The sequence below is a fragment of the Octopus bimaculoides genome, chromosome 12 (genome assembly GCF_001194135.2).
Source record: "Octopus bimaculoides isolate UCB-OBI-ISO-001 chromosome 12, ASM119413v2, whole genome shotgun sequence".
NCBI lineage: Eukaryota > Metazoa > Mollusca > Cephalopoda > Octopoda > Octopodidae > Octopus > Octopus bimaculoides.
In genome coordinates this window covers 43,916,033-43,929,831 of record NC_068992.1, presented here as the reverse complement: position 1 = coordinate 43,929,831, position 13,799 = coordinate 43,916,033, and the positions used below count along the sequence as shown (strand labels likewise).

The 13,799-nt window shown below is 34.2% G+C and overlaps 2 protein-coding genes across 2 annotated transcripts in view; both read right to left on the bottom strand.

The window, feature by feature from the left end:
* LOC106870933 (adenosine deaminase-like protein) overlaps positions 1-2,085 on the bottom strand; it is a 15,880-nt gene extending 13,795 nt beyond the window's left edge. The window contains exon 1 of the mRNA XM_052972164.1: positions 351-2,085. The gene's annotated coding sequence lies outside the window, so the exon portion shown is untranslated. The remainder of the gene's footprint in view (positions 1-350) is intronic.
* Positions 2,086-4,931: 2,846 nt separating this feature from the next.
* Positions 4,932-8,980, bottom strand: LOC106880513 (guanine nucleotide-binding protein subunit gamma). Its single transcript, XM_014930491.2, has 2 exons — positions 8,694-8,980; positions 4,932-5,359 (listed from the first exon to the last, which is right to left on the bottom strand). Exons 1-2 carry the CDS (start codon positions 8,831-8,833, stop codon positions 5,245-5,247), a joined length of 255 nt encoding a protein of 84 aa, XP_014785977.1. The 5' UTR covers positions 8,834-8,980; the 3' UTR covers positions 4,932-5,244.
* Between the last annotated feature and the right edge of the window lie 4,819 nt (positions 8,981-13,799).

The window sequence follows — 13,799 nt, the reverse complement described above, 5'->3', positions numbered from 1 at the left end:
TTTATTTTCTTTTTTAAACATTAAAAAAATTTTTGTTGATTTTTTTTTTTCTCCCCATCAATCTACATGGGAAAATATGGAGATTAAGAATATGGAAAAAATAAATAGAAAATTCAAATTTTAATTTCAAATTTTTTATGAAAAACTCCAGCCCCAAATCCCCCAGCTATCCCGCTGTCGAAATGTGAAAAATGAACGGTTGTTTTGAAAGTGAAGCCCTCTCCACAAAACTCGATATGCTAAAAATAACAGCTAAATGTCTGGAGAACTTTTGTGTTTGTGTGTGCATGCATATGTACAGCTTATCTGAATGAACAGAGAAAGAAGTACACAAAATATACTTTACATACCTGTCATATACGTTGGTTTTTCTTTTTTTTCCGCTTTAAAGGTAAACAATTCTGATAGAAGCAATTACTTTACTGTCAATTCATTGGAGTAATCCCTACAAAACACTACAAGTTTAGTCACTGTCTCAGCACCTATGTTTGTGTTCATTCCAAAAGAATAAAAATTGTAGTTTTTCAAATCTATCCTGCAATGTGGGATTATTGTATATTGTATATATATTATATCCAGTGATTTTAAGAGGTAGGAAGAAGATATTTTGTTTTAATATCATACTTTTACTTGTTTTTACGCACATACACAAACTCTAATGTGTTTTTTTTTTAGATGAATTATTCATCATTCTTTATCTCTCCACACACTTCGTTATCACTAATTTCTATAACCTCTGCATTTTCACTTATTCATTTCAAACTTCTTTGAATTTTCAATCTAATGTAATCCACACTCTCTTGAAAATGTATTTCTGCAAAATGTTATCTAAAAATATGGGTAAAGAAAGAAACAGCAAAAACTATTTGAAAATAGGAGTGGGGATGATATTTCCTCACAAATATGACACATTGTTGATACGTTTAAGAGAGCCCTAAGGAAGTCACGGATGAGATAGTTTTACAACAATTCTTAAGAGTATATTGTGTGGCACCAAATCCAAATATATCAGCAGGTATGTCACCATCGGAGCAGGTGTTTGCAACGAAAATAAAATCAGTCTTCAACAAATTGCTACTGGGTAAGAAAAGAAAAATTGCATGGGAAAATACACCCTTTGCGTCAATGCAAGTGGAGACTTGAAGATTAAGCTGTTCCTTGTCTACCATTTCAAAAACCCTGAAGGAAAGCCGCAGGTTATGTGGAGTGCAAATGTTAAGGTCAGGGTCACCGAGTGGATCAAACTTGTCTTCAGACCAGCAGTGGAAAAGTACCTTCTGGAGAACGATCTTCCTCTCAAGGTTCTCTTCATCCACGACAATGCTCTTGCTCACCCCTCCTAATCTTGAAGATGATATCCTGGACAAATTTAAATTCATAAAAGTTCTGTACATAACACCACCCTTGTCTTGCAGACCATGGACTAATGAGTGATTTTTAATTTTAAGAAATTGTACTCCAAACACTTGTTTTATTAGTGCTTTGAAGTCACCAAAAATACAAATCTAATCCATCATGAATTTTAGAAGGAGCACTACAACATTGTTAACTGCCTAAAAATCATTGATATGGCCTGGCAGGGTGTAACAAGGAGAATGCTGAATTCTGCAGGGTGGAAGCTGTGGCCTGACTGCATATCTGAAAGAGAACTTTGAGGGGTTTGAGTCTGAGACACCTGTAGTCAAGGAGATAGTGTCTCTTGGCAAGTCTATGGGCCTCAAGGTTGACAATGGGGACATTAACAATCTTGTCGAGGTACACTCAGAGGAACTTATGACAGATGAATTCCTGCAGCATTTGGATGTGATGGAAGAGACTGGTTTCCTGGAGGAAGACATTGTAGTGGAGAAGGCTATCTCTATACGAGTGATATAAAGGCAGTGTTGTCAAAGTGATAATATGATTCTGAATTTGTAGAAAAACATCATCCTGATAAAGTATCTAAAGTGTATCCAAAAAGCCTAAAGTGAAGTGAGAGAGAAAATGTCAGAAATTGTTCTTCCTGAAGTCTTATTGGAAGGACGTTCTCTTTCCAAACAATAATCCTCCTCCTCACTTCATCATCTTTTAGTAGAAAGGATTATTGTATTATTATTATTATTATTATTATTATTATTAAAGTATCCAATATTGTGCACAACATCCAATATTGTGAGGTTGTAGAGTGAAGATATTGTGTTCTCTGTCCATCTGTTCAGAATTTTAGGAATAGTTTTTAATGCACCTATAACTACAGAGATGCATTTTATGCACACTTTCCATAGCCTCTGTAACTCAATGGCCAGGTCTTGGTACTTGGCTATTTTCCTTATACTTCTTATATTGACTTTCTCATCATTTGGGACTGTAAAATCAATTACCTGGCATTTTCTATTCCCTTTGTTTACTACAACTAAATCAGGCCTTCTAGCCCCGATTACTCTATCAGTCTGAATGTTAAAATCTCACACTGTCTTATATTTCTTACTTTGTAGCATTTTACTAGGTTCATGTTCATGCCACTTATCAGTATGGTCAAATCCTAGCTTTCTACATAACTCCCAGTGGATCATTCACTGTAGGTTGTCATGTCTTTTCTTGTATTCTTTCTGTGCCAGTATACTACATTCACTAAATATGTGAGTAACACTTTCTTCATTTGTTTTACATGATCTTTATTGGGAATTTGTCTATCTTCGTTTTTATTTAGTTAGTCTTCAGTACCTGATAATACACTTTATGTCAGCCTTCCTTTCTGCAACCTCAACCATACCTCACTATTACTATTTTCTGCAACTATGTTTGGAAATCTACTATGCAAAGCCTCCTTTTACCAATCAGATAATCTTGCTTTGGGGGGGGGGGTGACTAATATTGCACAATGATTACCCTATGCCACCAAATTCCATACTCACATCTTTGCTGAAGAGTTTTACAGTTTGTACTAAAGGATTTATCTCTTTTTTATTCTTACTAAAAAGCTTCAGATCATCCAGAGCAAATGGTTAATTTTTTCCTCTTGATATTAACTTTTCCCTTTGGCTGTATCACCTGAGTAAGATTTACTTTCCATTTCTTCAGGCTATAACTAATTAAATTTCTTATGTTGTTGGAAGTACTGAATATACTCATTCACATATCCATGAATGTGGTATCATGTTATAGGTTTTCTTATAATCTATCCATGCTATTGTTAAATTTTTCTTTCTAGATCTCACTTCTTTTAGAATTATTTTCTCTCTGTATAATAGATCGTGCATTCCTTTAGCCTTCCTGTCGCTCTGGAAGTACATTCTGGTTGTCAACATGCTCATAAATGCTTTCTGACTAATTTCAAAAGTGAAAATCAAGAGAATTTCTTTGAATATATTGAAGAAATTGGAAGTGGGCATACCCAAGAAAATTCAAATATACGAGTTCCTTACTCTTGGAAAATGGTGTACATAATTGTAGGAACATTGGTTTTCATTGTTACACTGTGTCTTAAATCCTGCAACTGATCAATCAATAAATTAGCAGCAGTGTTAAGCCCAATAAATGATATTCTTATGGCTGTGTGTGTGTGTGTGTGTGACTGGCAGGAGAGTTAATGCCTAACTTTTTATTTTTATTGCCTTCCTATTTTCCAGCTTATATTTGCATTTCCAGGATGGTAACACTTTTTTTTTCTCAGTTCAAGGCCAGAAGCATTTCTTCCTTTTTAGAATATTGTCACTGTAATTCCAATGCTCTTCTGCCAACCCATTAGGCTGACTTAACCCAATACTAACAGTGATACTCTGAAGTAATCACACAGCTTCAAAAGTTTGACATTTACATTAATTTTGCACTTGTATTTTTCTAAATGACTCTTTCCTCACTGACAGCCTATCTGCATGTCTACCTCTAAAATAGCAGTCTTTACATCACACATTGCTGATAATCATTCTTGTTCAAAAGTACTACTAGCTTGGCTTTCTTCTTGAAGCTGTTGTCACAGTTATCCATACAGCAAACATTGACTATGTTACCCTTAATCAATTACCAAATTATGTATCTTAATGAATGTAAATTAACTTTATTACATTGCATCTTAATGGTCCTAAGTCAAGAAATTATCATTGAAGTTATAAATATCCATCAAAGCACTGCAAACTGACTAGAAATTCAATCTGAGAATGTTTGTGTAAATTGGGTTTATTGGCATGGTCAGAACAATGTTAAATTGTTGATAAAGATGTTGAATCTCTAGCTTAGAAATTATTTTTGCTGAAATAATAAATTTGTTCTTAAAATTTACAGATATCAAGGCTCTTTTATCTCAATTATTAGTGTTTAGGAATCAATCTTTTTTTATTAGTTTTTCCTTATCTGACTCTTTGATTGGTTGATTTGAATGCAATATTTAATATTCTCTTAATAATATTTACATTAACTTTGATTATCAAGAAATGTGGAATCTTACAACTTCATATCTCAGTGAAGTTTAAAAATTTAGCTAAGTTTGCTGGAAGAGAATATTTTAGTGAAGCCTTCTTGAAAAGGGAACACTACGACTAAGTACCTTGGGTTCTTATCTGATGCCAAACTTTCAAAGTTTATTTGCTCATCATCCTTTGAAATCTTTTTAAAAGAAGTTTACTTTTTGATATCACAATAAAGATAAGGTCTTAAGTTACAAGTTCAGTTTAAGTGGACTGGAACCAATACAACAGGAATCATGAGTTAAATTTTTTTCAAATGGACTAAAAAAATCATTTTATATATCTAAAACTAATTTTGCTTTTATATTTTGAAAATTGTTTTTAAATTTTATAAAACTGACAAACATTCTAGTTGAATTGAAAAATGGTTGTTTTGCAGTTTATATTATTATAATGCTTCTCTATTTGTATATAGAACCATTATAGTTACATAAGTTGTCCTGATAATTGAACAATAAATGCTTTAAAGTCACTTGTAAAAATCAATACTAGTGTTAAATTATTTTATTACACAAAAACACATAGATATGCATTAACAATCATTGGGTTGTATTTTTGTTAGTTGCTTAATAGCAGGTAATATTTTTAGAAATATTTTATTCTAATTACATGTTTTTGAAAGCTGTTTTAATACAGAAGATACTTTTCAAAAAATTCAATTTCAAAACAGGTAACTTAGCAAAACAAAATTGAATATTTTGACTCTTGAATATACTAACTCACCAAACTATGGCCAAAGACTAGAAAACTAACCTTTTCGTGCACAAATTGGTAAATTTGATATTTTGTAGACAGATTTTTTTTACACTAAGAGACATCCCCCACCACCTTTTGATTGGTCTTCTACCCATGGATTCGGTTTTTGCGGCTTAAGCATGTGATCTGTAGGCATCTTTTCTTCAATAGCTGTAATGTGCCTGAAAAATAGAAAATAATTATTAACTAATGAAGACTTAAGACTCTGGCACAAAGCTGTCCTACAATATTTAATATTAAAGAAAGATTGTTTATAATAAAAATAGTTATCACCACATGGTCCTTAAAATAGACTGATGGCAGTCTGTCTCTGTTGACTAAAAAAAGTCAAAAACATGATGAAACATCACTCCTTTTCGATTCACTAAAGCAGGTCTTTTTTTCTTCAAAGCTTGGTTCAAATGCTCTAATTGCTGACAGTAGAGCATTGATTGGTGCTCCAGGTTCGGTGATTATGCAAATAAGGGGTCAAGGATTTACTTTTCGTAATGAGATAAAAAACCAAGGCTGTGTATTAATGTAGACTTACTTTGTATTCAATATTTATGACCCCATTTTCAAGAAATTAATGAATGTTGTTGATGTGCATGTGTGTGAGTGTGTGTAGAGTGGACATGTGTGGAAAGGTGTTGCTATAGCAACCAGCTAGCTTCCTGTGATTCTCTTCTGTTGTTGATCTTAGGTTTCTTTTGATGTATGAGGATGGCCTCAGAGATTCTAAGGTTGCCCCTCTTCTGCTGTGTTGCCTTGATGTGCACTGTGAATTCCCAGGTCTGGCATTTCCGTAGATGTTTCTTCATGGAAGTGTCTGCCTGCATGTGTTCCTTAATGCATATATGCAGTTTTCTTATTGTGCTTCCTATGTAGGGTGTGCCATATTTGCCCCATTTGCCAAGATCATCTGATCACATCACAGGAAAATCTGACATTGCTTGAGGCAGATTCTTGGCTTTATTACTTTGAGCCAGAGACAAATGGACAATACATGTCGTGCAAACATCCCTCCCTACCAGCTTCAAATAAGGCCAAGATCATTTCATATGCAGGAAAGAAAAACACATAAGCTCTAAACAATTTCTGTTCTAGAATACACACACACTTAAATTCCTAGACACATGCATATATGTGTGTACACCTTTCATATAAGCAGGTTTTCACACATTTATACATATATACAGACAAACAGTATCATTCTTCCCCATACATAGTGTATAAATTGCATCACAGAAAAGATCACACATGCATACCATTCATATTAACAGATTTTCACACATACATGGAGAGTACTATGTTAATTTGCTGAGACAGTTATGAAAGGCCATCAGAACTAAACACGTCTCTGTAACTTAGCAGTTCGGCAAAAGAGACCGATAGAATAAGTACTAGGCTTACAAAGAATAAGTCCTAGGGTTGATTTGTTTGACTAAAGGTGGTGCTCCAGTATGGCCACAGTCAAATGAATGATACAAATAAAAGTATAAAGATGGAAGTACAAAACCAGTGATTTATGTTTGCTGATAGAAGCTGAGAAAAATTACAGTCAGATAGAAAAAGCCCCATCGATTATCTTCGCTGTAAAAAAAAATCCACAGGTTTCTACATAGTAGAAGTTTTCTATTACAAACAGATCATCAACCATTGCTATCAATTTATGGGTCAAAGAAAGGGTTACCTACCCATACAGCAAACCAACTCTAATCTGGGAGAATAATATTACTAAATTACAATTTCAAAATGCAGTATATTCTATTGAAAATATTGGTCATGCGGACTGTCTATTGAGACTATTTCCCAAATGTACAGAGCCACAAGAAAATACCATGATAGCTGCACTGCAGGCAGAAAATGAAATAAAAAGTATTATGACAAATGTTATCCAAGAACTCCCAGTGACTGCACAGGATATAAGAATGAAATCTGTAGGCAATGAGTATATTACAAAAATGAAAGAAGCTTTAAAAAATAAGCAGAATAAAATTACTAATTCAAGGAGTTTCTCAATAAGCGACAATATTCTGATGTATGCACAAAGAGCTGTAGTACCGACTACATTACAAAAACCGTGTATTGCAGTAATTCCGCAGCAGACACCCAGGAATGTTGAGGATGAAAGCTCCAATAAAGAGCCACGTCTATTGGCCAACTATGGACCGGAATATTGAAAACTTGTCGCAGTTGCACACGTGTGGCTTAAGCCCCACTAGCAAAATATCAACTATGGCCAGAGATTAAGAACCCATACACATCGATTATGCTGGACTGGTGATAATGGAACACAATTCTTGAGGTATGATTTCAAGAACTTCTATAAAATGCATGCAATAAAGCATATTTTCACTCCACCCTACTACCCAAGGTTAAATGGGTAGGTAGAAAGATTTGTGGACACGTTCAAAAGAGAGTTAAGAAAAGCTAGGAACAAATTCAGTAACAACAAAGCACTAAAAAAATTCTTAACGGTATATAGAGTAACCCCCAATCCAAGTACAAATTCAGGAAAGTCACCCACAAAGTTGATGTTTGCGAGAAGAATAAAATCGATTTTTGATAAGTTATTGATAAGAAAATGTTTTGAAGTAGGTGATAAAGTGCTTTTTAAAACCTGCAGAAATGGTAAAGAAGACTGGGAGGATGGCCTTGAAACCAAAAATGACCACACCAGGAACATAAGAGATCCATAAATCAACTAAAGAAGAGACATACCAAAGAACGGAGAGAAATTCCTATGGAAGTATTTTTTTCTGTATTCGATGTCCCAGCACTGAAAGTAATGGAGTCCCATAGAACCAGCATAGGAAACGGAAGCTGACTGAACACCTTGAAATAAGGCCCAAGCAAAAAAGACACCCAAAAATAATAGCAATAGATAAAATTTCTTCATTCCTTCGGAACTCAAAATCTCAAAAGGGGAGATGTTGTGGTGAGACTACAACACCCTCTGACAAGAATAGTATTAGCATCTTATAAGAATAGTATTAGCATCTTATAAAGCTAGATTTATAAATCCTAAAATTGCAGAACAATTCGTTACTGGGCAGTTTAGCTTAAAGGTAAAACACTTAACGCATAATCACAGGGATGTGAGTTCACGTCTCATGGCTGGCTGGTAACGAATTTTTCTGCAATATATGGATTGTTTATCCTGTTCATGCTATTGCATTAGCATTATCATGCGTTTGAGAATAAATTATTTCTCAATGCTTCTAAAGCAAACTTTGTTTACTTTCATTGTAAGTTGAATATTTATATATATATATATATATATATATATATATATATATATACAATGAAAAGGAGAATATTTATATATATATATACAATGAAAAGGAGAAGACAAAAAAAATTCTTTAACAACCGTAGACATTTGCTCTATGCCAAATATATATATATATGTGCACATGTATATATGCATGCATACGTGTATGTAAGTATATTAATACTTATATACATGTTAAGAAACACTTTTTTTTACTAATAACTACCATAACAACTTACAGTTTGATTGACTCTGAGACTTTCATGACTTGAAGTGCAAGTTGATCCTTATGTTGTTTGACAATAGTATGCATTGTCTCGATGGGAATTTCTCTTTCTTCTTCTTCTTCATCCTTCTTTTTACCTTGTAGTTTATTCATCCTGTATGTACTGCTTCAACAACAAACTGTTACAGCTATAAATTTGTTGCCAAATTATTTTCAGAGTTTGTATATCTATTTTTTTCAGTCTCTGTGGCAAGAAAGAGTAGTATGATGAACCACTAGAATAGTTATAAGATTATGGATTAAGAATGCTAGCTTTAGTTATTTATGGATTATCCACTCTAGAAAAAAACTCATTACTGGATTATATCTAATCAGATGACAATAGTAGAATTAAAGTAACTATTATTTTTTAATGTTACTCTTTATTTACATTAGCATCTCTTAGTTGCTATTATAATCAATATATACCGTTCATAATCCCAAGTTAATCTTTTGACTCTGAAAATACAAAATACTTTTCACTTAATCACTACAAATTCACTTTATATTTACAGGGTAATTTTCAAGTCTATGAAGGGACCTCTACACAGCAGCCCAACTTGTTAGATATGTCAGCTACATGTCTCTAAAATGACTGCCTTGCATTTAAAAAAACTAAAAGCAAGGACATAAATGATATGGTCCTAAATGTATTCTTATCTAGAAAATAAATTAGAGAAAAAACATGGCTGTGGAAATTCTTTGCTTATAACTGTGTCTCAATTGGGGCTAACATAGGGTTAAACAACAGCAACAATTGGGTAATTTTATTTTAATTGAAAATAAAAGGAAGGATATGAAAATAGTAGAAATTAGTCCAAAATTAGTACCAAAATTTGAAACCATTATTATTATTTTTATTATTAAGTAGTGAGCTGGCAGAATTGTTAGAATGCTGGGCAAAATGTTTAGTAGCATTTTATGTCTTTATGTTCTGAGTTCAAATTCCATCCAGTACCAGGAGAACACTGGGGTTGATGTAATCAACATAGCCCCTTTCCCAAACTCATTGGCCTTGTGCCAAAATTTGAAACCATTATTATAATTATTTTTATTATTTTGGTTTGGCTCAAGTCTGGTCTTATTCCTGGTAGGAATAATGTGCAGGTTACTACGTAGCTTGAGGTGTGTGAGAACGGGCATTTTCATGGAGCAAAATTGGGCCATCTCTATTCACTAGTCTGGGTTGCTTCTTTTTCAAATTCTCATGCATACAATCAATTTCCTGGCAGTAAGATGTTGCTGTTACTGTTTTACCTTGTTGCAAAAATGAATATTGAATAACTCCCTTCACAGATCACCATACAGTGACCACTAACCTTTTAGGATGCAATGGTGGGTTTGGGTAGTGCTGTTGTCAAAGAGTATCCATTTCTCATCACAAGTAATGATTTGATGCAAAAATGGTCTTTTTCCAGCCAAGAAAGCAATAAGGAGCACACTTCGAGGCATCTGTTTTTATTAGTCTCATTCAGTTAATTAATTTAATCCATCATGCCGAATAACTGATTTTGGCCTACCCCTTGGTTTATTTTCAAGGCTTTCATCTCCTGAACAAGAGCTTTGGAACCATCTCTGAACAGTTCTGATGTCAACAAAACCATTACCAAAGGCCCACTTGATATTCCATGGAGCTTCTGCAGCAGAGTGACCCAGTTTGCACTCATATGTATATCTTGTACATTTGTACAGAAAATAGACTCCATCAAATGCCAGTGGGGAAAACTAGTAGTTGATGGCTTCTGTTACCTAGGTGACCAAGTCAGTAGTGGAGGTGGAGGCTCTGAGAGCGTAGCTGCTAGAATAAGAATAGGCTGGGCAAAGTTCAGAGAGCTCCTACTTCTGTTGGTAACAAAAGGCCTCTCCCTCAGAGTGAAAGGCAGATTGTATGATGCCTGTGTGCAAACAGTCATGCTACATGGCAGTGAAACATGGGCTGTAACTGCTGAGGACATGCAAAGGCTTGAAAGAAATGAAGCTAGTATGCTTCGCTGGATGTGCAATGTCAGTGTGCATATGTGACAGAGTGTAAGCATCTTGAAAGAAAAGTTGGGCACAAGAGGCATCAGGTATGGTGTGCAAGAAAGACAACTGCACTGGTATGGTCATGTGATGTGTATGGACAAGGACAAGGACAGTTGCGTGAAGATGTGCCAATCTCTAACTGTGGAGGGAACCTGTAGAAAAAAGGTTCCAGAGCCAGAGAGTGACTCAGAGGAAAACAGTGATGGAACCTTATCCATCATTTTTCCTCTTGTGCTTTTCCTATTGTAGTACAGCCTTCAATCATATCAATCTCAGTGTTTGTTTCAGTCTAATACTTATTTTATAGAGCTCCATTTGTATGACATCTAAGTTCTAATGCTTTCTTTAAATTTTAAATGCATGTAAATATGTAAGTATATACATACTCATAAGAATAATACTTGAATCTGAGTGAAGGATTTAAGTAGCACACACCCTTCTCTAAATCTATCTAATTGATAATCACTGGGATAAAAATTAATCTTCTAGTGTATAAGTCAAACCTAAAGTATTATAAAATTTAATAATCTAAAAATCTATCCAGCCCAACAAATTACTTTTACTTACTTACTTTTGCTAGTATGAAAATTGATAATGAAGGACAAACTAATACAATAACATAGAATCAATTATTTTTTGGTGTGTGTTTTAAACATCTAAATATTCATGTAATAAAAACATTAAGATATTGGTGGTGAGAACAATGCATATATGTATGCATAATATATAAACATACACACATCCATACATACATACACACAATAGACATAGGTATGACTGTGTAGTTAAGAAGCTTGCTTCCAAACCATGTGATCGAGAGTTCAATCTTTCTGTGCAGTACCTCAAGCCTTGTGAGTGGATTTGTTACATAGAAACCGGAAAAAGCTTATCATACACACACACACACACACACACACACACACACCTTTTACTTTCTAACTTTTATTATTTCAGTCATTAGACTGCAGCCATGTTAGGCAACCACCTTGAAGAATTGTAGTCGGATGAATTAACTACAGTACTTATTTCTTTTAAAGTTTGCTATTTATTGTATTAGTCTCTTTTTGTTGGACCACTAAGTTACAGGGACATAAGCACGACAACACCAGTTGTCAATCAGTGATGAGAGACAAACGGACACAAAGACAACCACATATAGATCAATCACCATAGTCATCATCATCATCACCATCATCATTTAACATCCATCTTCCATGCTGACATGTATTTGGCATCTTTCAGTTTCCATCTAGCAAATCCACTCCCAAGGTTTTGGTGAGCCCAAGGCTATAGAAGAAGACACTTGCTCAAGGTACCATACTGAAGCCAGAATCATGTGGTTGGGACAAAAACTTCTTCAGGCTAATTTGATGATTTTTTTTTTTTTTATATCTCCTTCTTTCAAGAAGAGCTTGATGTATTGGTGATCATTTAATGGCATTGGAAAGCATAAAGAGTAAAGTTGAAGTTGATAAAAAAAATTATCAGACATGGAGCACTGGAAGCCATCTAAATATTGAAAAAGAGTTACTCGTATCATGATAATTCATGTTTGGTATGAAAATACTGACATCATGACTGCTGCTCAATGTTCTGTGAATACCGTGAAGGCTGTAAGCTGTAACATGGACAGCTGCAACAAAGACTATGAAGTCATGGCTTACAGGAAGGGACATAGCAGGTGTTCTGATTGCATCTACTTGCTGAACATCCTGTGTGTGCGTGGACATGTTTTAAGTGGGAACGAAGGGACAAGTCCACCCCCCACCCACCCACACACACACACTTTTCCAGGAATGGAGGACAAACGATCTTTTGTCTCCACTACTTTTTCCCAATTAAAAAAAACAAAGGAAATCCCACTAACATACCATGGATTTATTCTAATAATGATATTGAAATATGTTCTGTTAAAATAACAATTAATTCCTCTACATGTACTGTAATAGGAGTTTATCGACCTCCTGATGCTAGCATCCATGAATTTAATGTGTGTCTATCAAATGTTCTGTCCTCCTGTAATCCACACCATGCTCTCATTGTATCTGGTGATTTTAACATCTTAAATCCTAACACTGGAAATCAATTTATAAATACTTTTTACTCTTCATTTTTTCTGCTCCTCGTCACACTACCTAATCATTCTTCAGCAACTTCCGAATCATGTCTAGATCAAATAGGAGTCCCCCAGGGGTCCATACTGGGCCCATTACTGTTCCTTATCTACATAAATGATATTTGCAATTCTACTAATTTATTGAATTTTCTACATTTCGCTGATGACTTTACTGTTTTTATTAGTCACCATGACCTTCCCTCCCTATTCAATACAATTAATTCAGAACTGGACAAGGTTTATCAATGGCTTATCACTAATTGGCTTACTCTTAATATAAAAATTAAAAAAACCCTGCTGCATGCTTTTCTCCACAAAGTCCAAACAGCTTCTTCCTAATGTCCTCCTCACAGGTAAAGCAATTTTACATGTAACAGCCACAAAATTTCTCGGCATTCATATTGATGAGTCCCTTGGTTTCAAAACACATATAAGCAATTTATTAAAACAAAATACCCATACTCTTGGTATGTTAAATAGAATTTCTTACCTTCGTCCTGAAAATATTAGATTCATTCTTTACTATTCTTTAATATACTCAAAATTCTCTTACTGTGTTGCTGCCAGACTTAAGGAGATTTACTTTTTATATACCTTTATGACTACCTTGCTTGCATGCAAAGGATATATCTTTTTTGTTTGTTTTTTTTTATACAATTATTGACCTTTCTATTTTTTGACCTCCTACCAACTTGCCCAAGCAAGCCAAGCTGCCAAAGTGCTTAATCTGGTTTTTTATGCATTTTCTGAAAAAAATTTTTTGTAATTTTTACTTATTGTAATTGATAAAAAAATATTCAATGTAAATTGGATTAATAAATTTAATAATAATAAATTTTAAAATATATAGCATTAGAGCCTTCCAGTCGAGAGACTGGTATTTCATCAGTAAGTGTCAGCTAACTTGGCATCTTCCATGGGAGTAGAGTCCTCACTTTT